The 26,603-nt window shown below is 41.6% G+C and overlaps 1 protein-coding gene across 1 annotated transcript in view; it reads right to left on the reverse strand.

Moving 5' to 3' along the window:
• ARHGAP35 (Rho GTPase activating protein 35) overlaps window positions 1-26,603 on the reverse strand; it is a 101,189-nt gene that overhangs the window by 27,369 nt on the left and 47,217 nt on the right. Inside the window, exon 3 of the mRNA XM_074937589.1 lies at window positions 21,212-21,356. Coding sequence (XP_074793690.1) covers window positions 21,212-21,356 — 145 coding nt within the window. The remainder of the gene's footprint in view (window positions 1-21,211; window positions 21,357-26,603) is intronic.

Genomic DNA, 26,603 nt, shown 5'->3' on the forward strand with positions numbered 1-26,603 from the left:
TTATGGTATCACCTTAGAGGCCCCAACTGAGACCAAGAGCTTGTTGTGATGAGTGCTGTACAGACAAAGTACGAGGAAGTCCCTGCCCCCAAGAGCTTACAAACAAAGGAGCTATTATCCTCATTTTACAAATTGGGAACTGACCCTAGAGAGGTTAAATGATTTTCTTCAGATCACACAGGAAGTCTGGTAGAGTTTCAGGGTATGGCTACACTTGCAGATATAGAGCACTTTGGGTTAAACCAGCTTTCGTACAGCACAGTAGGGAAAGTGCTGCAATCTGTAGACACTGACAGCTGACAGCGCAGTGGCATGGCCACATTTGCGGCACTTGCAGCTGCATTGGGAGCAGTGCATTATGGCCAGCTATCCCAGCGTTCAAGTGGCTGCAACATGCTTTTCAAATGGGGAGAAGGTGGGGTGGAGTGCATTGTGTGTATATGTGGGGGGGAGACAGAGAGTGGGTTTTTGGGGTGCTGAGAGTGTGTCAGCGTGCTGTCTTGTACATTCAGACCTCTCCCCCAGCCCCACACTTGTTTTTTCTCGGACCAGATAAGCAGCCTGCTGTTTGAAAGAGAGCTTTGAAAGGGCACTTCCGCATTCCTGCCCATTTCACAACAATGAGAAGAGAGGCCACTTGATTTAAGGGGATTATGGGACGTTTCCGGAGGTCATTCAGAGCTCTGTTAATGTAACTCCTCGTTCACACTGACGCTGTCATCCAATACGCAGCAGCAAATGTTATCCCTCTCGGGGAGGTGGAGTACCAGCAGCGCTCTAGCCAGGGAGTCAGAGCACTCTACGTGCCTTGCCAGTGTGGACGGGGAGTGAGGTATAGCGCTCTGGGCGGCTTTATTGCGGTATAACATGCAAGTGTAGCCAAGCCCTCATACTGAACACAGGTCTGCCAAGTCCCAATCAAGTGGCTTTACCACAAGACCAGTTTTCTTTAAACCAAAAAAATGGCCTCCTTCTAACACACTTTGATCTCTAAACAATGGTGACCACTAAAAATTAGATTAAACGTAGCAAAGAAATTGAGACTATGGCATGAAAGTTACTGTATTCTCTCTGAGTAGCAATCTCAAACAGGTCTGAATTGGAGCAGAGCTCTTGGAAGAGTGTGAAGTAGTACTTTAGGATTCTGTTAATAAGTTTCTGCTGAATTCTAGCACAGACTGAGCAACCATAGGCAGTACAATGTTGCCAAGACATGGTCATCATATGAAAAACGTGTAATCTGGCTAGTGACAACACAACTGTGAGCCCTCCTACCATTTCTTCTGTTATTCATCCCAGAATTCTGTACACCCATATAAAAGACATTGCTGTGAACAGAGACTACGGACTAAATTCATTCCTACTGTAACTCCACTAAAATAAATGGAGTTACACAAAGGATGAATTTTGTCCTGTTTTAAGAGACCCAGCTGGATTATGTAATCCTGAAATTTGAAGACAGATGTATAAAGTTATCTGCCTGTCTTAGTGCACCCACAGTTTGGTCTTTTGGTTTCTGTTACCTTATCATCAGGTCACAGCTCTATGATTCCAAATTCAGTTCTATTATTCCAAAACCTGACAGCCATTTTATGTTTATAAGATTTTGGCAATTACAGGAAAATTTCAGAAAATGGGTTCTTAAAAAATTGCCAATGCTGGCAGTGTGAAAGACTGTCTGAACATCCTGGTCATCTTTGGCACAATACAAGATACAGAGGCATCAAATTTTTTAACTTGCCAATACCCAAAACTACCTTTTCCTTTGTACACATTAAGGAAGGATAAAGATTACTAATGGTGGATCATCTCTTACTATGTATATGTACAACACCTGCCACAATTGTTATTTACATTGTGAGTACACCTGAAGACCAGTACCAGGCGTTACCCTGTCACAGGAGGATGTTAGGTTAGTTCAGTGGTCCTCAAACTTTTCCTCTCACGCCTCCCTTACCAGTAATAGAATGTGTCCGCGCCTCCTCTCCCAGTCACCCCCCGCCCCGACCCCCAACCGGAGTTGAGGACGGACCGGAGGGGAAAAGCAAGAGCCAGGCCACAGCCACAACTGGGACCAGGGCCAAAGTAGAGTTGGGTGACGCCCCCTCATGGGGGCTGGCCCAGGCCCCGCTGTACCCCTCCGGACATTCCTCTGTACGGAAGCACGTCCCAGTTAGGGGACCACTGGGTTAGTCTGACTTGATTTGTTCTTGACAAATCCATGTTGATTGTTACTTATCACCTTACTATCTTCTAGGTGCTTACAAACTGATTGCTTGATTATTTACTTCTACTTCTTTCCAAGTACCAAAATTAAGTTGATTGGCCTATAATTCTGTGGGTTGTCCCTATTCCCCTTTTTTATAGGTAAGTATTATATTTGCCCTTTTCCAGTCCTCCGCGATCTCTCCTGTCCTCTATGAGTTCTCAAAGATAATCACTAATGCCTCAGAGATCTCTTCAGCCAGTTCCTTAAGTATTGTAAGGTGCCAACCTGAAGACATCTAATTTGTCTAAGGGCTTGTCTTCACTTACAACGCGTCAGCAGCACAGCTGCACCACTGTACCACTCAGGGCATGTCTAGACTTACAGTGCTGCAGTGAAGACACTATGCGGATGGGAGAGAGCTCTCCTGTCGGCATAAAAAACCATCCCTGTGAGCAGCATCAGCTATGTCGGTAGGAGAAGCTCTGCCATCAACATAACACTCGGCACACCAGTGCTTACATCGGTGTAACTTCAGGAGGGTGGAATATTTATGCCCAGAGCAACGTAAGTTTTGCCAACACAGGCGGTAGTGTAGACGCAGCCTCAGTGTAGACACTACCTATGCCAGGTAGTTCTTCCATCAGCAGAGATAATCCACATCCCTAAGAGGGGATAGCTAGGTCGACAGAAGAATTTGTCCACTGAACTGCCATTGTCTACCAGGGGATTTAGGTCAGCTTTACTATGTCACCCAGGGTTGTGGATTTTTCAAACCCCTGAGCGACAATTTTCTAGTGTAGGCAAGCCCTAAATAATTCTTAACTCGTTCTTTCCCTATTTTAGCCTCAGATCTCATGTCACTTACACCGATGTTCACTACATTAGTTGCCCAATCACTGCTCACCTTTTTGATGAAAACAAACAAAAGTTGCATAATTAATATTAAAAATAATGCATGATTAGGCTGTGGAACTCATTGCCAAAGGGCATCACTGAGGCCAAGAATTAGCAAAATCCAAAGGTGAATTGAACACTTATGCTCAAATAAATTGGTTAGTCTCTAAGGCGCCACAAGTACTCCTTTTCTTTTTGTGAATACAGACTAACACGGCTGTTACTCTGAAACTTGTATAACAAGAATATCCATAGTTAATGGTAATAAGTATTGGAAGGGATATAAAATCTCATGCTTCGAGATTAAACCAATTTGACAATTAGGGAGGGACCTTAATACGGTGCAGATCACTCACTATCTGCCTACTGTGTGAATTCTTGCACTATCTTCTGAACATGCGGTGGTAAGCACTGTCAGAGACAGGACACCACACTAGATCGATCATGGGTCTGATCCAGTCTGGCAATTCCTATTTTCCTAACAAGGCATGGATAACCAAGAAAGCCAAATTTAATACGCCAATCCTCAAATAACTGATTTTTCTCTCATTAAACAGAATAAGTGTTTTGTCACTTAACAGGACGACTAATTGCTCAATCCATGTTGTCGTGGTGATTTTCAGCTTAAAACACTGTCAATTACAATTACAAGTGTGAACGCGGCAGTTAAAAGTCACAAAATGCTTGCGGCTTAATTCTCTGCATGTCTTATAATGACAATCAGGAAAGGGCCAGAAATGCACTGGCTATGTTCATTTTACTAATTTTGTATTTTAAATTAAAAGTGATTCTGTTTTATGCACTAATAAAATGTACATTAATTGTAATCAGGCTTCAGCCAAATGAAATGAGTGGTAAAATTCAGTACTGTATAAACAAACTGTTTACATGGGATTCTTGTTTAACTGAGACATGGGTATACACAGAGGAGACCCTTAAATAGGTTCTCCTGAATTTAAAACAAAATGTAGATACAGATATGCGCAATTCCAAGTTATGTGCTCTTTGTATCATTCAAGGTATATAGGGTTGAAAAAACCCTGGAGACAGAAGATTTATACACACACACTTACTTATAAAAAGCTACAAAGAGAATATCCATTACTCTAATCCACAATTTGATTTATAAAGGACAATTCTTCAAGGCTGTTATAGGCACTTTTCCTCACAGAGGACTATGTATGCTCTTAGCAAAGCTGAAGTTTTAATGAACATTTTGAATGATCTGAAAACAGAGGGGAATTTCAACAAACATTCTACACACACTTGAAAAAAATCCATGTGTTAAACAGAGAACGAATACGGGAAATATCAGCCTGACCAGTCAATTTTTCAAAAAAAAAAAACCAAAAAACAAAAAAACCCCAAACGCCTGTAAATGGAGGTTTAGAATGAAAGTGGTACCTCAACTCCAAGTTGCTGCTGCAACACTATAATCTGCAGAATTGTCTCTAAATGGATTTAGACATTTTTTCATGATGTGTCAGTGACGGTAAGATGACATCTTTTTGAGCTTTGTGTACGTATCTCTTTGGAATTTACATTAATCTTTCTATGTTTTCATCCATTTGAAAAGGATCGTGCTGGATAAAGGCTCTCCTGTTAAGAAATGTCTGAGGAAGCTAACAGCTTGTTTAATTCCCTCTTCACTTCCACATAGACAGAGAAATTGTACTAGCACTCTCTGAGATGGTTCATAGAACATTTCACTTCCTATACATGGAGGTGGACATTATTTTTAATCCGTTTGAGAAGAACTGCAGCAGGTTTTTGCTACATTAAATACACTAAAAACAAGTTTCATTGCTTGGAATGAAACCAGAGATTTTAAACAGTATATAATTTCCGATTCTACATTAAGGCAAAGAGTATTATCGATAATTTAAAGGTAAAAAAATATGACAAAGCTGCTGTAATTCTCCTAGAACCAGGCATTATAAACCCAGGAAATTCAAAGTTAAGGTTATACTTAAAAGAAATCTGAACATGTTACTATAAGATGTAAGAAATGCACAGTTAAGACAACCAAACAACCTTAACTCTGCCCTGTAGTAATGTCGTGCATAATTAAGGAGGCATTTTAGTGACAGTGAAACTGATTTTTAAATAATTTCTTTTAATATTTTTCCTCTCTCAGCATCATTACAAGAAGGAATTCACATTGCTTGGGTGCACTAATTGTCAAAACTTGTGAGCCATTTTCAAGCAAGAACAATGTTTGAAAAAGCCACTGCTCACTAGAAGGGTTAACTTTTCCCCAGCCAGTATCAACAGGACTGTAATGAATTAGAAGTCTTTCAGAATAAGCTCTGACACTGAACAACACTGAAGACAAATCTCTGTAGCCCTGATGTTATCACAAGACCCCCACTGTGAGAGTATTCACTGAAACATTTACTGGCTCAAAGCCTTGCCTTGTTTGGTATTTAACTTCATAATTCTTGAACTGCCATTGTCACTCTGATCAAGCAACAGTCTTGGTTTTAAACTTCCTGAATAATCACCGTACAGTAAACTGAGCAGAATCTCTAATAGACAGTTACAACAGCCATCTGTCATTGACCTAGAAGTATACACACCTTTCCTCAGAACTAGTCATCTATTCAGGCTCCATTAGGCCACAGTTTAAAACGTCTGTAGAATCAGTTACTAAAACCTACAAAAGAAATTTGCCTCTTTATTTATGCAAACTTGCTACTGGTTGTTGTGCCTTTCCTGGGAAGACCCAGCCCTCCCTCCCTTCGTCAACCTCCCATCTCCATGCTTTCCTAGCTGCCTAGGACACCACAAACCTCAAACTTGGGAGCAGGCACCCATAATCCAATGTCACCAGAAGCTGCCGGATGCCTGAGGTGTCTGAGACCTCCTTACATCTTTGGCACTTGGAAAAGATTCCATTTCCCCACCACCTTAATTCCACACAAGTAGCACATTTAAATGAATGCATCAGTCTTCACATTTAAGCAAAATCATAATGTTTCCATCATCCAGAAATGGAGAAAACATTTTAAACGTGGGGGAGGGAAGTCAAAAAATTGTCATTCATTTGAAATATTTCAAAGTAGCTGTGCAAAGTCAAAAAGCCGCTCTCTGTGTGGGAAAACAGTGGTAACTGCAGTAGGATATTAGCATGGTGACTGTCCCATGGCCACAGAGCCATTCGGATTTAACCCAATTATCTATCAAACGAATGACACATTATTGAGACCTCAAGTGCAAGTTTCATTCACTGAGCTCTCCAGAGGCCGAAAGAGATCTGTTTAGTGAAATAAAGGACTGCACAGAGCAAACCAGATATGTAAATTTCTCATCTCTACAAATGACAGATCTCAGTGTTTTGATCTAAAACAATACAGTTGATTTGGCGGTCTGCTGCCAAACCCAGCCTAACACTATCATTAGAGGAGAGGTTTTGTCTGGATTGCCATGAATCATTCATTTGCCATGTATTTCTTATTCACACAAAACCACTTTCAAATCATTGTTCAAACTGCTTCATTGACTACCAAGCTCTTCAAATGGCTGCTAGAATTTCAGAGCCAGGAGAAAGAAAAGAGCCAGGAGAGGCTCTGCTTGTTGTCAGAGGCAAGCAAACGCTTCCTGCAGGACATAGGGTTCGGGGAGACACCAACATCAGAAGAAAGTTCCCTAAAATTGATGACTGGTAGCTTAAAACAGCAGTTTCCAACTTTTTCAGACACCACCACCACCATCATCACTTTACCAGAATAAGACCTCAACGGTGCCCACCACCTCCCATTTATTATGGACATTTTGCAATGGTATAGGCTCCTCAGGATCCCACAATTGGAGCTTGAGCTGCTTCAAAACCAACACAGGTTCAGCAACCAACTGGGTGCACCTATGTATATACTGCAGTGTTCCCTCTAATTTTTCCCACCCACGTGCGGAATGAATTATATTATGTGCACCAATATGGAAGTGATGTGTGACACATGGGTCACATGGGTGGAGGGGTTCGGAGTGTGGGAGGGGGCTCAGGGCTGGGGCAGAGGGTTGGGGTGGGGAGGGGTGAGGGCTCCGGTGTGGGGCCACGGATGAGGGGCTCAGGGCAGGGCACAGGGTTGGAGTATGGGGGTGGGGTGAGGGCTCTGGCTGGGGGTGCAGGCTCTGCGGTGGGGCTTCCCCCAGCTCTCTCCCTGATGCGGCAGCTCCAGGGCTGGGGCCATGGGATAGGTGCCCCACTCCCGGCCGCAGCAGGTCTAGGCCAGGGGAGGGGTGCCCCAGCCACAGCAGGTCCAGGCTGGGGATGGGTTCGGGGTAGGGGAGGGGTTCGGGCTGCCCCTCCCCCGGCTGCAGCAGGTCACAGATGGGCGAGTCCCGAGTGCCTACGCAGCACTAAATAGGTTGCTGCGTGGCCACACAGCTTATAGGGAACTTAGATATACTGTACTACACCAGCATAAAGTATAGAAAATGAAAACAGGAGTCTCCAATCTGAAGAATTTACAGTCTAAGTTAAAACAAGAACAAGAGAAGGAGACACGATGTGGAGGAAGGGGCATATATACTTGGCACAAGTCTCAACTACTAGCATAGGTTTGTATGCTGGTGACTGGGAACCAGCTGGCCCAGGTGAACATGTGAAAGGTACTGAAGCCAAAGCACTGAGGTCAAAGTTTCAGGAATAAACTATTGGCTGAGCGCAGGACTAGAAAATTACCACAACAGGAGAAAATAGAAAAAACAGCTTAAACTCAGGTATCTGGTCATAAAACTCCCCCACCTTATTTTTTTTTAAAAAAAAGATATTACTGGAGAGTTTTCACAGCACTCTTCTAGAACCTGATTTCCACCAATTGGGATCACCCACAAATCAACCATGTGGGCAGCAGAGACAGCTGGAAAATCTGAGTTCAAGACAATGATATTTTGCTATACCACATGACTTAACCAGTCCACATCTCGCCTGAACATGCTGTGTACATAAAGCTCTTAAAATGCAGATTTCAAAATGATTTTCTGTCTTTACAATCAAAGCTAGTCTCCATTTAGTATTTATAGTGCAGGATCATTGTTGTGCTCTATTTTCAGCACTGAGAACACCATTCTTTACATTACAGAATACTATGCAATAAAGGACAGGAGTGCAAGACAGATTTTACTGAAGGGTCAAGAGAATGCAAGTAAAAGATCATGGGTAACAGATGTAAATGGCAAATGTTAAAGTACTGGAGAGTCCAAGTCTTTACAATGTTAGATGCAATCTTAGTTAATGAAGTAAGTTATAAACTCCTTGGGGCAGAGACTAAATCTTCCTCCACGTTGATATTGCCAGGCACAAGTTTGCCATTTAGCAAAAAATAAATCGAGTCCCTGATAGCTGTCTGCATTTATTTAATTGCACCTACTAAAATACAATAAGGCACCAAACAGCTGTTAAAGTCATAAATTTTAGGTGAATTTTATCTAAAAATAACTCTCTGCTCCCTATGTTATAAACAAACATATGCTGTTGTAAGTACTCCTTCTAGTACCAGAACCACGGTACTCTCAACCCAAGAAGGAAGAGTAGTCATGGACTCCAACAGAAAAGAAGATTTGGTATGTTTATAAGAATTTCACTCCTCCTTACTACAGTATAAAATATAGGCTCCCAAGAGGAAAATAAAAAGGTGGAGAGGGCTGACATTTCAGTAGTGGTATAAATCCGCATGGCACCTTATAGACAGACAATGCCCCGAAGAGCTTGCAAGTCTAAACTTGGTGTAGAAAAAAGCTAAAGTGTCACAGGACAATAACCGGAAAAGATATGGCTCTGAAGTTATAACATAGTCTTATTCCCCACACAGGTATTACAACATATAAGGACAAATTCCAAGATTACGAATTCCACCTACACCTGGGGAAAGGAAGGGAGAAGTGACCTTTAGAGACCAGAAATACCACACTAACACATGCCACCTCTGCTTGGCTAAACAGGATTCAGTTATCTAATGCTGAAACCTACCTGCAAATCAAACCGTAGACGATAATATGTGAGCAGCTGGGTCTCAAAGTGGAGACTGTATTTAGGACATCAAGGTCACTGATCCACAGTATCGGTCCTACGCCCCCAGCTCTGGAGCAGTCTCTTAGAGGAACCCCTTCACTATGCCAGACCCTTCCTACAGGATAGGCGACATGGCCTCATTTTCTCCTGAGGCTGAACCTCTGCTGCTTCAGCACTCCTGCTTCATACCATGAGCTCTGTTCAGTAAGTCCACCTGAGACATGCTCCTGGTGGAGACTTATACATTCTTCAGGGATTAATGTACCTCACCAAGCATTTGCAGTGACACTCAAATGGTGCTGTCAAAACAGTAGGGTTTATTAGTCAACTGGCACACAACACAGGAAGTCCTTATGTTAGCACAGAGAAATGAAGGTTAAGGCATAGACCATTCTGGTTAGCCCAGAGCCCCCAGCCAAGCCGCAGTGAAACCCTCATGTTCACACTCCATCTCTCTGTCTCATCTCCTTGTCAGTTCCTAGGTGAGAGCCCATGACTCCCTGTAGCAGCCAACTCTTGTACTCCCACCTCACATCTTCCCCAGTCTTATTTTCGAGCTGGGAGATTTTGCTCAGCTTTTCTGCTGAAAGGTGGTAAACTCCATTTTTCTCTCGGACCTTGGTTGCTAGACATCAGTGCACTGGTGACTGGATTTGCCATCTTCTCAGATTTTCCACTGATATGGGGTCAGTCTCGGCCAGTCATTTTTAACATCCCATTCAGGCTCAGAGAGCTAAGTAACATTCATATCTATGTCTCCCAGCCTGCCCTGAAAGCAAACAGTCCTGCCTCTCCCAGTAACATGCAAAAAATAAGGGAAACTGAGGCATACACAGGAATCTCAAAAACATTACAGAAAATTCCCACTTCGTCATACCCAGCAATAAATAGTCATTAGGGCTAGGATAACAAACAACATATCCTTTTGGAGTTTGTATAAGACTCCCCACTTTTTGGAAGACATTTTTCTGCAGTTCTGCTTGTCATAAGATACATATCTGTCTCCCAGAATAATCATTGAAAATCTGTTTTCTAAAGGTCTCTTGATCTAACAAGAAGTTGCTTTCCTGAAGACACCATCAGAAATTAAAAGATAAAATTTAAATATGTTCTTCCACACAAAGCACTCTGCTCATTTATTCAGTCAGCCTAGCAAACAGTGGCGGTGGTCACAACCATCCATACAAAAATCAAAAGTCCGTTTTTATTTAGAGCTTTCAACTGCAACCAAAGAGCTGAGGCTGACATGTGAACTCCGAATGACGTGCACAATCTGATATAATGCAGCCACGAATCCACAGCTGCAGGTTTTAATGTTCTCCCTGAAAGAATATTTCCCGGTAATGGAGATACTCTTCATCTCTCTCTAGTTCCAATTCTATAGCTTGAGGCAATTTTTCTTTTAGAGCTAGGTAATGCTGATGGATCTTTCATCCAGGGAGTTATGCTGAAGGTTCACCCTCTTGCAATGTTGCATTAACAAGAACACCTACTGATATTCCCTCCCCCACAAGGACCTCTTGTATTTAATATCAAAGCTACATCAGCAGCATTGCTGCTAAGACCTTTGGGTTATTAAACACTGAGCTAACCACTGGGAAATTAATTGTTTCAACAAGTAATCACTGAATCCCACATGTGAAATACCACAAGGTGAAACTCCAGGTAATATCACCCTCATGCAGGAGGTGGGATGGTGAGAGAGTATGCAGAAGTGATTACTTTAGCCCACATAGCAAGCAACCTGGAAGCTTTACTCTTTTCACTGAGAGTAAGTAAGAAGTTACTTCACTTAGAAAATCTGATCTTCAGTTTTAGACCCAAGGTTCACAGACTAGTTTTCCTAGGGGGACAAACATGCAGGGATTTACTTTAAGGCATCAAGATCAACCTGGCTAAAATTAAATATTAAAATGGTTCACAGATATTATCCCGTTTCACCCACCATTGCTATAAGGGATAAAAAGAATCTATATTCCGTTTGAACTTCCACAGTTATTCACATTACTTCAATTATTAATGCTGCAGAGATGAACTGATGAAGAGTGAAGTTTGGAGGACCAACACATACACAGGGCAAGACTGTAACTAGTGAATTGGATTTAGTCTTTTGACTGAGAGAAACCAACATAATGCAGTTTCATTTGTCAATAGCTCATAGCTGTTAGATTTTAAAAAAAACACAGTACAACCTACCTTCCAGGATATCAGAGCGCACTGCATTGCTTCTGGTTTTCAATTAAGTTCTAGGGTTTTGTTTTGCTTTTTGTGGGCTTATTTTTGTTTTTTGTTAAATAAACAGTGTTAAAGCTGTGCTAATAAAGGCACAGAGTGGCCAAGTTGCCAAACATTGACAGAATTGAACTCTTGGCCTTCCTACCTCCCTACATTCACAAGTTTTTTCCCCTTTTGGCTAACTTGCTAACTATTTTCCTCATTACAATTACTTTTTCCTCTACTATACAGATTAAGGCTCCTCTAGGGAAAGCCTCTTGTACATGAAGTTTAAACTCAGAGCAAACATTGATGAAAGTTATGAGCCCTCAAACAAAAAAAACCTAAAACCTTCAATTACACTAATTGGTAGAATCTGATAAAATATGGATTCCCCCTGCTCATGCTATAGAGTTAATCAAAACAGAAGCACATGATCACCAGGAGAATGAGTTCAAAACCTGCTGGGCTCAAATATATATTTTGTATTGGGCATTATGATGTATATGTACTCAAATCCCTGCCAAATCAGGACCAGAGAAATACCCTGAAGCAACATAATCTTTCAAATGGTATTTAGTGTTGTACCATGAAAGGTAAAACAAATGAACAGATTTTCATAGTAAAAGAAAAAACTAAATGGTCAACCCCACTGATTTAAAGCATCTTCAGGTGACACCATTTAGGTTTCACTTTGGAGATTATCAATGGCTGATCACTGCCATTCCACTTCACATACAGAACAAAATCCCTCTTCTAACACACCAGCTAGAGATCTATTGTATGTGCTGATTCTGCCCGTTTCGGAGCAGGTTAGACCTGCACTCTCAGCATATCCATCATAAAGGGTGTCAGCAATATGACAAAGGGCACAGCACACTATCAACACGTACAACCAACCAACCAGTACTTGGTCTGCCCAAAGGGCTCTCAGCCTCTAACTGATCTACCAAACTAAGAAAAAGATTAACAATATTCAGAGCACTCCATTATTTGAGGGAGAATTCTGGCTGCTAACTGCAGGGTATTATTCATCCCACTGGGGCAAAATGAGCTACAGACGCACTAACAAAAACCTTGCCCTGATAGCTATTTATACAGTACTGTCTGAATACATTATAGCTACAGATGTAAAGCTGACAGACGCAGCCTTGCACGTAAAATCATTCCCCTAGCTATTTGTAACACAGTGGGAGGACCTAGTGAGGACTAGTTGCGGTTCTGATGCATTACGAACTTTGAACATGCTACAAGAAAAACCACATGATTTATCACTGAATGGTCAACATGATTAGAGCATGTCACCTTACCATTTTTTTTTTTTTAAATAAAAAACATTTTGCACCTGTGTTCAAACCCTGCTAGAGAAATAGCCTGAGACAGCACCACTGGACATTTTAGCTTTAGCTGGTTTAGTTACAGTGTGAACAGGGCTTCAGAGCCTGCTGTAGAACTGTATTAGCAAAGCCATATCACAAGGCTCTAAACCAGCAAGCAAATACACACACCTCTGTGTCTATTACAGCGCAGCACAGCATAAGCATGATTCCACGTTTCACCCAGCACATCTGAACCGATTCCTAGAAAGGTCATGTGGAAGTTGTAATAGTTGTGAAAAGTGTTTTGCAAGTCCGTGCTAGGGTGGACATCGTTACAGCTGGTTGTTCTAACGTCAATGCTGCAATATGCAACAGCCCTCATTGAAGATACTCATCTCTCCTTTCACCAAGGAAGTCGGATGTTCATGCAAGGCGTGGAACTACTTACTGGTTAGGCAGCAGCCATGACATGTAACCTTGTCAGCCAGTTTCCTTTGTGCAGTTTCCTTCGTGAGAAGTGGATGTGTGTGTTAACCAGTGGTTAAAGCTTCCCTGACCTGCTGATACAACAGCAAGTGGGCTAATGGGATACCTCATTTCAGCTATGCCAATGAACCTGCTCTATCTGATGGTGAGCGATTTGCAGTGACAGACTGAAAGCCTAATATCTCATTAGTACACTAAAGAAAAAGAGGTTTTTCTATTGTGAGGGACAGACTATTGTGTTTTCGCAATATTAAAAATGTCTGCAGACAGAATCCTAGAGGACTGTTTTCTACACACCAGCCATTTCAGAGTACAAACCAATCTCTCACACAGAATGGCTGCAAATGGATCAAAAGGCTCAGAGAAAAGAGCAAGCGTAAATAAGAAGCAATCTATTCATAAGGAAGCATAGTACAATGATAGCAGGAACAAGATCTGGCTCCCTATTGGTATATTCCAACATTCCTGGGAGGAATTTTATAGTTTCTATTTTGAAAAAGGTCTCATTCAAAGCTCTTCCTTCCCACTGAACAGAAGTTACACTCAAAGTGCTCCAGAGAAAAATGGCCTTATATTATGCAGTTCTACCAGAATGCAACAGCCAGAGATTAGAGTTAATCTGAAGGCAGTCCTAAATTCTAGAACAGGATTACTTCTGACAAAACAAAAGCTCGACAGGATTGTATTACAAAGTCGCTGGTTGTTCTATGCCTGAAAATGTTACTACTTGCAGATTATTACACTTTAGTTACATGTTCAAAAGAAAATAATTTACGTTTTGGCAGCAGCCAAAAGAAGATGTGCAAAATGTAAGTAGAAGAATCAGCAGTCGGAACCTCTGGCATGATATCAGGAAGCAAAACCACCACAGCACTTTGCATTTTATTCATCTTTAGGCTGCTGAAGCAAAGACAGCTTTACGATAAAAACCTAGCACAGCAATTACAGCCTTAAAAATACTTGTGAAGCACTAAGATATTTCTCTCTCTATTGTAAGCGCTAATCTGCGAGCAGAATACCATGCTTACTTTAAAAAAAAAATCAACATTGTCCAATTGTTTAGGTTTAAAAGATCTGTATTATGTTCAGAACATCTCTCTGATGCCTCTTGTGAATGTTAACTTCAGTTCTTTAAAAAACAAAAAACAAACAAAAAAACCCTTTTTGAGTCCAAAGAACCCAAATAATGTATGTTAGTGGCTGTGTGTCAATTTTGACTGCAGAACTTAGTGACAAAAGGAGATCCTCTATTTTCTAGGACCACCAGACCTCCTTTCAGGCAGGCCAATGAACAGCTGTCAGATGCTAACTTTCAGTCCCTACTGATACCAGTTTGATTTGAACTAGTGACCCAGAGGGGAGAGGCTCTGTATCCGATTACCAACCCCCTACACCATTTAGTCCCCCCTTGCCTTCCTCATGCAGCCCTTGACCTCTACTAGCAACAACCTATTGGCCTTCACCCTCACTTTTGGCTAATTCAAGCAGAACAAATAATCACTTTTCCCAACTCTTACCAAAACATTAAGGGCCCTTCCTATCAAATCTATAAAAGAGAATCTTCTTTGGAACAAATCTTTGATGATTAGTAAATCAATGACTTCTGCACATTTTTTGTACACGCCACAAAGAGAGGTGTAAACAGGGGAAAGAGAACTATCCCTTTTTGGCTCTTCTGAGTTTGGTGAGAACTGGTTACATACAGTTAATACAAGCTCACTGCCATATTTCTCAGAAAACAAAGAACTTGGGGTTGTCCTCCTCCCTTCACATATTAGAACACATTTATGAGACCTGATATTGCAATAATCATCATTTAGTGGAGTTCTGATTAACTAGCCGCCACCCACCCCCGCTATATCTCTTACCGTGCAAATCCAACTTCCCCTTTAAGTGCATATGTTTAATTTTACAACTCAAGATCTCTTACAAGCCTCTGCAGCACACTTAGTTCATGTTAACCCATGGAGAAAGACCAGGTAACAATCTTTGTATTTTGATGGCCAAAAAGTCTCAGACTCATCTACAGGAGTCTGTACGTGCTGAGACAACTGACTGCGCGTGCTTGAACTGCCAGTTGAGAGAACAGTATAACCCATTCCTCCAGTGTATTAAATGATTAGCAAACAGGGCAGCTATAAGTCCTTAAGCAAAGCATTTCCTTTTATATCAAGCCAAGTTCTGATCACTATTCAGGAAATTAAAGCTACTGGCTTTTCCAAAAGAAACTTCCATTACAATTAAAGAAATGCGCATATTTAAACACACATGAAAATAAGCCATAACTGCCAGTAAATATGACATATTGATTATCCCTAAAGCAAATATACAAAAATTAAACCAATTTATATATAGATACCTCAGTGTAGCTGTGCACATAAAAACCCAGTCCAACATACCCAAGGAGTAAAATACTCTAAGTTTTGTCTACACACACAGGGTTGCACCAGTTTAACTAAGGGTATGTTTTTTAACTGATTTAGTTTGCTAGTGCAAGTTTGTGTGTAGAAAGTGCAAGTTTAGAATCACAAATGAAGGTCATCAAGTCCAGCCCCCTGCACTGAGGCAGGACTAAGTTTACCTGTGCCATGCCTGACAGTTGTTTGTGTGTAGACATTCTTAAACTGAAACCAGAACGTGTGCACACAAGCTTGCACCAATTTAACTAAACCAGTACCCAGAAGCTCAGGAAAAGTAGAAATAATATCTGGGCAAATAAATGTGTCAGGTTTCCTACCTGCCAAAAAGAGGCCATCGATGAGGCTGGGGCAGAATGAGTGACATCAATCAGGGGATGGTGAAAGAGTGGGGCCACATGGAATGGGAGCAAAGAGAACTGAGCTGCCTCTGGGGTAAGGAGAGAAGAGGCTAAACAGAACGGAACTGAGCTGCTATTCTGGTGAGAGACGGAAGATGGGGAGGTGATGAACATTAGTTTGAATGTATTGACTTAGCTGTCTGATCACAGGTGTATGGTGACTGGGAAGAGATAGAGCCTGGGTTTTTCAGCTACTCTGGTAGATCAAAATAGTCAGGAAGGTCAAGAGCAGTTACCCTTTCCCAGAAAAATAAGAAACTAGTTTAATTTTCCAGCCAAGCCAAAGCAGATTGTACAGCAACTTTTAAAATCTGTCTACAACTTAGATTGTAAGCTTTTGGGGACAAGGACCATCCATCTCTGCTATACATTTGTACAGTGACAAGCACAAGGGGACCTTGATCGCTGTTTGGAACTCATAAGCACTACTGCAGTACTATAGTAAGAACAACCACCGCCACCACCAAAAGAACTCAATCATTTGTAACTGAAATGACTGACCACTTGTCCACAGATAAATTTTTTCCCTTTAATTTTTGCAGTATAAACAAACTGTCAAAGATATATGGTGAATAAATTAAAAACATTAGAACTTGTATCACTGATAGGGAAATTAATAGGCACATGCAATGGATAGAAGGCATGTTTTAGGAAGTGTTTCAAGAAGAGATTATCTTTTCCCTCATGAACTTTAAGTGAACAGAGCTGGACTGCAATGACAAAAGATGTTCCCCTGTACAAACACACAAAAACTGAAACCTAGGAAATTCTGATGATGCAGAATACTTCAGGTTTCAGACTAGAGAATCTCTTCAGGAATATCCTGCTGTTTTGGGTGTTGAGCAGGCAACAGAACTATTTGAATTTAGCTCTGGCTGGAAAAATAAATTCTTGGGTCTTTACAGATGTCCTGGTCACCAGTGTTGCAAATGCCTGAATTATACCATCAAAGCAACAAAGATGCTGTCCCATTTTTCCCCTCATATGAGCCATAAGGGAATAAAGCTGAAACATATATAGAAAAATTTAGAGCCCCCAAGAGAAAATGACCATTCAAGGCCACAGCTGTAGGATCAAAGATCTTCAGGAGAAAATGGCAATTCCCTCAAGATAAACGGACTTATCACCAAGCAAGAGAAAATCTTCCATTGGTCAAAGCAAAGACTCCAACAACTGAATCCTGACAGCAATTCAAATACCACACAGATCTGAGGAGCCATATCACCACTTTGAAAAAATGAGAACAGATGGGGACCAAAATGCAACTGTCTCTAGCAAAAAGCTGCTCTTCAGAGAAGGCAGTTTAGGTATTAGGACATCTCAGAAGCCCAATATGGATTAGGGGATAGGCTCATAAATCACACCTACTGGAGAAAAATCAGTGAAAATGAAATATCAGCAGCTGGATTTTCAATATCTGTGTCAGGTCTTCACCTTCCAGTTCAGAGCATTACAAACTCAGTATCTGAAGAGGATACAGAAGGGTAGCTGAAGATTAAGTTCCATCTACACATTGCATCAAACCCCAAGACCTTTAACAAAGGAACAGCATAATGGAAGGGACCAGTAAAAGCAATAGGGGTGCTACCTACACCTATTCTAAAAGCAGGTTCTGTATATGTAAGACATTTTCATTTTAAATGAAGTCTGAAACCTGACATATATGTCACTAGCTTTATTTTGTCTGTACACATTACCCTGTTGTATGACTTTTGAGAACGTGGGGATAGGACACCAAAGATTTATGTCCTTTAGCACTCCAGCAAAGCTTTGCTGGCATTTTACAACTAGATCAAACAGAAGAGAGTTCTTGTCTAAAGAAGCATTTTCAAATATAGAATACAGACTTACATTGAAGAGTTATTTAATTGGAACTAAATCAGTATATCACACTTTAAAATTGACTTTTTGGACTGTTGTCTAGGCTTCATTTGACCCAGACCTTGAAAGATTAGAAGTCAGTGTATTTTCCCCCTTGTCATGAAGTTTCAAATAGTGAGACTGTTAACACCATTACTCAACTCCAGATGTTGCTATCAGGGTTAATAGCAGGCTGAGGCAATCTGTCCACACTTAATGATACTTAATCATTACTGATTACACTTGGATTAGAGGGAATAAATCCAGGCGTAAAGAGACTGTAATCCGCAGCCTGACTGTGTTGGGCTACTAACACATTAGTTTAAGCCTGTAATCTTGAGCATAGCTATTACTGAAGAAGAATTTGCATTACTAGAGACTAAGAGCACCTCCCACCTCAAATGCTATCAAGGCTTTGAAAGCAGCAAGTGAAAACCAGAGGAGGGCAAAAAAAAGGATAAAAAATACTGTCAAGCACACACAAAAAAGTAAAGGAGGACTTGTGGAACCTTAGAGACTAACAAATGTATTTGAGCATAAGCTTTCATGAGCTACAGCTCACTTCACTGGATGCATTCAGTGGAAAATACAGTGGGGAGATTCATATAGACAGAGAACATGAAACAATGGGTGTTACCATACACACTGTAACGAGAGTGATCAGGTAAGGTGAGCTATTATTATAATAAAGAGATTGAAGTGGATAATAAATGGACACAAATCAGATGTCAAGAATTATAACATTCAAAAACCAGTCAGAGAACACTTCTATCTCTTTGGTCACTCAATTACAGACCTAAAAGTGGCAATTCTTCAACAAAAAATCTTCAAAAACAGACTCCGAGAGACTGCTGAATTGGAATTAATTTGCAAACTGGATATAATTAACTTAGGCTTGAATAAAGACTGGGAGCGGATAGGTCATTACACAAAGTAAAACTATTTCCCCATGTTTATTTCCCCCACCCCTGCTGTTCCTCAGACGTTCTTGTCAACTGCTGGAAATGGCCCACCTTGATTATCACTACAAAAGGTCCCCCCCGCCCCCTCTCCTGCTGGTAATAGCTCACCATACCTGATCACACTTGTTACAGTGTGTATGGTAACACCCATTGTTTCATCTTCTCTGTGTATATAAATCTCCCCACTGTATTTTCCACTGAATGCATCCGATGAAGTGAGCTGTAGCTCACGAAAGCTTATGCGCAAATAAATTTGTTAGTCTCTAACGTGCCAAAAGTCCTCCTTTTCTTTTTGTGGATACAGACTAACACGGCTGCTACTCTGAAACACAAAAAAGTGTATTTCAAACAGAATTAAGTAAACCATCCAGATATAGTTAGGACATCTAGAATTCTTTGTTACTTAAAGAATTTTGAGACAGAAGTTGTGGCAGAACTGAATCTTGTGATGACTTTCAGTACAATTCAACCCTAGCTTCAGAATTCAAGGATAATCTCTAACCATTAAATAAACTTCCAAAATTACATCCTTGCATTGCACTTCAGGTACAGAACAAGCAAACGGGGAAATGTACATGTATATTTCCATGTTAAAAGTTTTAGAAGTCACTCCCCCAGAAATGGAACTAGAACTAGGTATGGGAATTCTCTATCCCTAGAAAACAGATTGATATCAAGTGTCAGAATCAGGAATAATCTCAGGGCCTATTGTATTAACACAGGGAAGGGAAAAGCCAAATAAGAACACTCACTAATACTGAAGAATGGGATACTGAGTTATTTTTTAAATCAATTTTAAGTTATGCTTGAACAATAGTTTCTTCCACTACTGCCCCTTGACTGTTCTGTCTTCTTTATCATGCACATCAGTGTTCAGCTGACATGGCAACAGGTTGCTAACTGGTAGCTCATGCCATTCCTTATGCCTGTGGCAGACTCAAGAGTTGTAAAAGGTGAATGTTTTCTCTTCCTCCCTTCTCACTGATTCCCCACCTACCACCCTGAAAAACAGTCCAAGAACAGCAGAGGCCTGAGGTTCAGTCTACACCTAAAACTTAGGTTGACCTAGCTACATCACTCAGGGATGTGAAAAATGTCATGCCCTGACAAAACAGTTAGGTCAACTTAACCTCCAGTGTAGATGTGACTAGGTCAATGGAAGGATTCTTCTGTCCATCTAGCTACTGCCTCACGGTGAGGTGGATTGAGTACATTGATGGAAAAACCTCCTCCTTTGATGTAGGAAATGTCTAAACTATGGTGCTACGGCAGCAGCTGTAGTGTAGATATACCCTTAATCTATGCCACTGTGCTCACAGCAATTCACAGTAGCAGAGTGAAGCGGGTCAAAGTAATGTCATTTTCACTCTGCTATAAGGCAGAGATCAGCAGCAACAGTAGGGGTGTGATCCAAGGAGAGGATGAACAAAGTAAAAAAAAAAAAAAAAAAAAAAAAAGACAAGCTTCCTGATGCCCTTCCACTCTGCATCTGTAAGGGGGATGGGAGAACACCCCATCCTTCTCTCTCCAGAAGCCAAACAGAAAATTAAACTCAGTATATAATCTGATTTTCCTAACCATGCACAAGATGAAACACAAAGTTTGGCGTCAGTGCCATGAAGAGAATGACAACACTGGGGATTGCTGGGTTTGGGTTTCTCATTAGGACACCACTCCTTGATATTGGTGACCGGGGCGCGGTGAGTGGTATTTTCATATTACTCTCTGGCTACCACATTTATTTCTGTGGCTAGTAAGTATTTGGCAAACTTCTGAAATCACAAGAATGGCACTTTACATCTTCAGTGCATTACAAACCTTAATACATTTGCCAAACAGAATGAAATTAAATGAGTTTTTATTGTTGACACGAAACAGCAAAGTGCGCAGTTCTACAGCATCTGGATGCAATTTCTGTGTAGCATGATTGAGGCACAAGCCCAAGCCCACATTGGCACCAAAATAAAGTTCATCTTTAACCCAACAAAGCAAATTATCTCATTTTCTAATCTCATGAAATACAAATGATTTGTCAATTACTTATACAAATCAGGGAAGCTGAAATTGCAAGGAATGGGGATTCAAGTTCACAACCTAAATACTGTATTGTATTCAGTATTTCAATTTAACCTATTAGACTGCTTGTAATGCAGATTTTTGTATACAACCTGTTCCTCCCCCCCGCCCCCCCCAAAAAAGTGCAGTGCAACCTGGCTTACTTAAAGGGTTACTTTAAGTGCAGGAAGCTTAAGGAAAATGCAATTCCAGTCTTCCAATATATAAAAAGGCATCTGCATACAAACATTTTTATAAGCCTCTCTCCCTCAAGGGTAATATGATCCTGGACTTCCTAACAAACTAAAACATATGACTTTTGCACCAAGCTCCCAGTGGACACTTTTACTCATTGATGCTTGCCCCAAGAGAAATTCTTACCTGTTGCTTCAATGTACTCAATACATCGCTCGATAAAGATGGGAATAGGCTTTTCTGGAGTCACTACAGTGGACAAAGGCACCCCAAAATAATTACTTTCCCACTGAGTCTTTGTGATGGACGGCCGAGGCTTTGGCTTTGGTTTCTGTAGAAGAGAATATCCTTGAATTAATATAACAAGAAAAATACCACAACATACATAGGATAATAAACTCTAGGACCCTGCGAGGTCAGAGGGTCCTGCCCAAGCCCAAACATCTATGTGGACACATAAGTACCAATGTGGACACAAGAACAAATGGATATAAACTGGCCACCAGGAAGTTGAGACTTGAAATTAGACGAAGGTTTCTAACCATCAGAGGAGTGAAGTTTTGGAATAGCCTTCCAAGGGAAGCAGTGAGGGCAAAAGATCTATCTGGCTTTAAGATTAAACTCGATAAGTTTATGGAGGAGATGGTATGATGGGATAACATGATTTTGGTAATTAATTGATCTTTAAATATTCACGGTAAATAGGCCTAATGGCCTGTGATGGGATGTTAGATGGGGTGGGATCTGAGTTACCCAGGAAAGAATTTTCTGTAGTATTCTGGTTGGTGAATCTTGCCCATATGCTCAGGGTTTAGCTGATCACCATATCTGGGGTTGGGCAGGAGGAATTTTCCTCCAGGGCAGATTGGAAGAGACCCTGGAGGTTTTTCGCCTTCCTCTGTAGCATGGGGCATGGGTCACTTGCTGGAGGATTCTCTGCTCCTTCAAGTCTTTAAACCACGATTTGAGGACTTCAATAGCTCAGACATAGGTGAGAGGTTTTTCACAGGAGTGGGTGGGTGAGATTCTGTGGCCTGTGTTGTGCAGGAGGTCAGACTAGATGATCATAATGGTCCCTTCTGACCTTCGTATCTATGAATCTATAATCGCAATTAAACAGCCCCGTAAGCTCGAGCCCTATGAGTCCTAGTCAGCTGGCATAGGCCAGCAATGCTATCTAATTGAAGTATATACATACCCTAAAACCACTTGGAAACTTCAGCTAGTTCAGACGGTGGCTGCCCATTTATTTAGTGTTGTTCTGCACAGGTAGCACATTACGCCTGTGCAGTTCTAGCGCACAGATGTTTCTAGACACACTCGAAGTAATAGTTCTCATCTTTATAGTTTGGGCTATAGTTATCTATGAAACTATCTCCATTCTTTGAGTGATGCTGCAAATAGCGGAGATCAACAGGGCTATCTGAGTTTACTGTCCATAGATTTATAGATCAGTGGACCACAAGAAGGGCACTCTAAATGAAGAGCCCTTTATCCACCGGAATTTCTTCCATCTCTATCAATTTTTTGTCCTGTTCTCCCCCCACACACACACACACACAAACACACACATACACTCAGTCTTTTTCTTAAGTGGGTAGCTGTGAGAGGGTGGTTTTGGTTGAGTGAAGAAGTTCTCTGCAACTTATTTTGGGCATTGTATGTATTTAATGGTTTTTTAAATGCTCATACATCTAAAGAATAAAAGTTGGCTAGTCAAACACTTTTCAATAGGTAAGCTGGATAGTCAAACACTTTTCAGTAGGTATCAATTCACAAAATAAGCATTAACAGTCCCTCCAGATGAGGTAGATGATAGGAGATCTAGCGGAAGACACAGCTGTTGACGTGTTGGACAATATTAATCAGTGGTGGCTCAATTTCCATACAGTTTCTAGTTTGACAAAAATAACTTATGAGAGCAGGTGTCCAGATTTATTTTGAGACCTGGTGAGTTGATTATTCTTACTCAAACTCCTGACCTGCAATGTCATAGAACTGTAATTCCAGAAGCCTAATAACTGTATACGGCTGCATGAACAAACCTCCCTAGAGAGAACTGCTATCCAGATGCTGGGCCATGTGACTCCAAGAAACTCTCACACACACACCCCACATTGTCTATATCCCCACCCCGCTGGAACAGATCACTTCCTGTTTAGTCTGCGTTTCTATAAAACTTCCTCCTGCATAGCAGTGGTGACACACATGGACACATTAGAACAATACTGAGTTTGCAATAATGAGGGAAATGTTTATTTTTGTGCAACAGGCACAGCATCTTGTTTGTGCCAATAAAAGCAAACAGCAAATTTAGAATAGGTATCACGTGACACATTTAGTAGGAAAAAAGTGGTGAAAAAAGGAACGAAAACCTTGTCCACACCTAAAGCTAAACCCACACAACAACTGTAATGTAACCTACTACACGTACCTCTGTGTGCTGGTCCTGTGTACAGAAAGTGAGGAAAAAGTGAGCAGATCAGTACAGGGAGACACTTATTTCCACCTTTCTAATATATGTAGTTTACAGTTCTCAATCCTAATATCAGTCCCTTGCCACACCTACTATGTCTGTGATGAGCAATTTGTCACATGCCCCTTTGCTATGTGCATGCTTGCTCTGTGCAATAAATTAACAGGTGAAAAAGAGACACTGCCCTCTCAGATTTGGCTCCAAGATCAGACGAAAAACCTCAGCAGACCCCTTTTGGGAGGCTGTCTAAAATAATGTTGCCATAGTTCTAGCTCACAGATCTACTGAAATTCAATACAAATTTCATCACGTACAACTGCCAAGACGACAAAATCCTCATCTGTCGTAACTAACCCTATGAAGTACAGCACACTATGCTTGGACAGAGCTAACAGACAAGAGAGACCTCTTCAACGCAGAAGAAGTTTGCAATCAGTGTTTCAGTCAGAGATCCAACAGTGAGATGACAGGAAGTTGTAATTGGGATGACTCCAATCACTAGAAAGCTTTCACACTGTACATCATTTTAATCATCTATAGCAGGGGTTCCCAACCTTTTCCTTTTCGAGGCCCCTCCCCCCCAACATCCTATAAAAACTCCATGGTCCAACTGTGCCACAACTGTTTTTCTGCATATAAAAGCCAGGGCCAGCGTTAAGGGTTAGGAAACTAGGCAATTCCCTGGTGCCCCGTGTCACAGGGGGCCCCCGCAAAGTTAAGTTGTTCACGCTTCGGCTTCAGCCCCAGGTGGCGGGACTTGCAAGCCGAGGTCTTCAGCCTCAGGTGGTGGGGACTTCAGCTTTCTGCCATAGGCCCCAGCAGGTCTAATGCCAGCCCTGCTTGGCGGACCCCCTGAAATCTGCTCACGGATCCCTGTGGGCCCTGGACTCCTGGCTGAGAACCACTGATCCATAGTACAGCAGGATGATGGCGGAATACAAATACTAGAACTATGAATCTCTCTCTTTCTTCCTCACAAGTAGTAGCTGGATGAACCATAAAGGGGAAAGAAACTGCTGATAAATGTTTACAGGAAGCAAATTCTGATGACCTAGCAGATTTCTAAAAAAGTTTGTGACGGTATGTCTTCACTAGCAATGTTAAACGTGGCTGTGTAGTCGCAGTACCAGCGCTGGGAGAGAGCTCTCCCAGCGCTGTAAAAAAAACCACCTCCAGGAGGGGAGTAGCTCCCAGTGCTGGTGCACCGTCTACATTGCCACTTTACAGCGCTGGAACTTGCAGCACTCCGAAGGGGGAAATGAGGGGGTGTTTTCACACCCCTGAGCAAGAAAGTCACAGCACTGTAAAGTGGCAATGTAGACAAGGCCTTCGACTCGTCCGAAAGGCAATAGAATGCTTGGTAACCTGTAGCTCTATCTCTAGCCTCCTGTGACTAGATGCAGTGTGCAGCAAAGTCAGGGCATCAAGGAAATTTGAGGCTACAACATATGTAGAAAGCCACACTAAAACCCTTCTAGAACTTCAGGCAATAAAAGCGTTACTGTGTAAATTTCAGCTGGAAATGTCACCCTTCAGTGCCACCTGCCAGATGTCTAATGGACAGTCCCCTGCCCTTAGCTAGGCATGTGTCACTCTTTAGGGAATCATTAAAAGGGTTACAGGGCAGCAGCAGGCACTCAGCAAGAAGAAAGCAACACCATCCCAACATCCATCTTCATTTACAGCAGCTAATTCTCAGTTAGCAAATCTGACTGAAAGCCTCTACAAAATAGATAAATCAAGTCTTTAGAAAGATAGACGCATGTCAGTGCTACCTATTTTTAAAACACCTAGAATTCACTAAGAAAAATCACCAAGAATTGTACTTACAAAAAGCATGTCCAGTTCATACAACAGAACTGCCTGCCCCACACATCTCCTGCTCAGAGAGAATATAATTGTTTGGTCTTTAAAAGGGCAAGGACTCTTCACAGTACTTCAGGCATACTGACAGTTTCTATAAAAACAGCAGGTGTCTTGGCTGGGTCTCAGCATTAAGAACCTTGCCAGAAACAAAGGCCTGCCTACATACAGGGATATTTGTAATTTATGCCTGCACTGCTACGTAGGAGACTCACTTGGAATCTGCTCCAGGATTCCAACTTCTTGGCTTATGGAGACCAGAAAAGGGTGGGAGACAAGGAATAAAGCAGCAGCAATGACAATACTCTTGCTTTCCGAGGAATGGCTCCAGAACCCACTTCTGAGCACCGCATGAAGCAGCTCATTTTTCATTGTTGTTCTCCTCTCAAAACAGAAGCTCTGCAAGTTGCCGTAACAGGTAAAGTAGAGAATGGCTTCAGAGTGAGAGGAAGTGGAAACCAGAGAAAGGACAAGGAACTAGAAGTGGGTAACTGCCAAAAAGCTTCAAAGTTTATGCTCTGTACTCCCTCTTAATGAAGCAATTATATCATGATCCTGCTGAGAGTTCTCCACACAGACTTAAAAGCATAGCTATCTTTATTTTAAAAATATTTAATCTGTAAAGTGGGGGAACTATTTAGCTCTCTCAGAGGTGTGAGGATGGATTAATTAACAGCTGTGCAGAACACGAAACCACAGAGTGCTGAATAAATGCTAATGTATTATGCTTTGGACAACAGTATGGTACACAGCTGGCAAAATGGCATATGAGGTTGTGTTTATTTTTTTTTAAAGCAATAAAGCAGAGTCTGGTCGCTGTTCAGAGAACAGAACTACCGCGAGAGCCAGAACTATTCGGATCTTTGCATTCTTGAAGTAGCTCATTGATCTGTTGGAACTTGGCAAAAAATAGTATTCCTACTCAACTGAGCTGCACTGCAAAGGCACAGCCACAGCGCGTCCAAGGGTTTGACCAGATTGCACAGAGTGATACACTGACACAACGGCATGGCTTCAATGGCCAGAACATGGAGAGAATTCTAACAGCAGCCCAGAGAAGGGAGGCCTGATGGTTAAGGGCAAAAGCTGCCGATTCTGATGGTTAACTGCCAAGAAGCATCACACAGATGATGGCCTCTCTGCATCTAACCCATATCAGGCAAAACTTTAGGCAATTCACTTGGACAAGACTTATGTTCTGGGATGAGGTTTTAGCTACTCAATTACAAGACAAGATTA

This window comes from Natator depressus, chromosome 23 (genome assembly GCF_965152275.1).
Source record: "Natator depressus isolate rNatDep1 chromosome 23, rNatDep2.hap1, whole genome shotgun sequence".
NCBI classification, from domain to species: Eukaryota; Metazoa; Chordata; order Testudines; family Cheloniidae; genus Natator; species Natator depressus.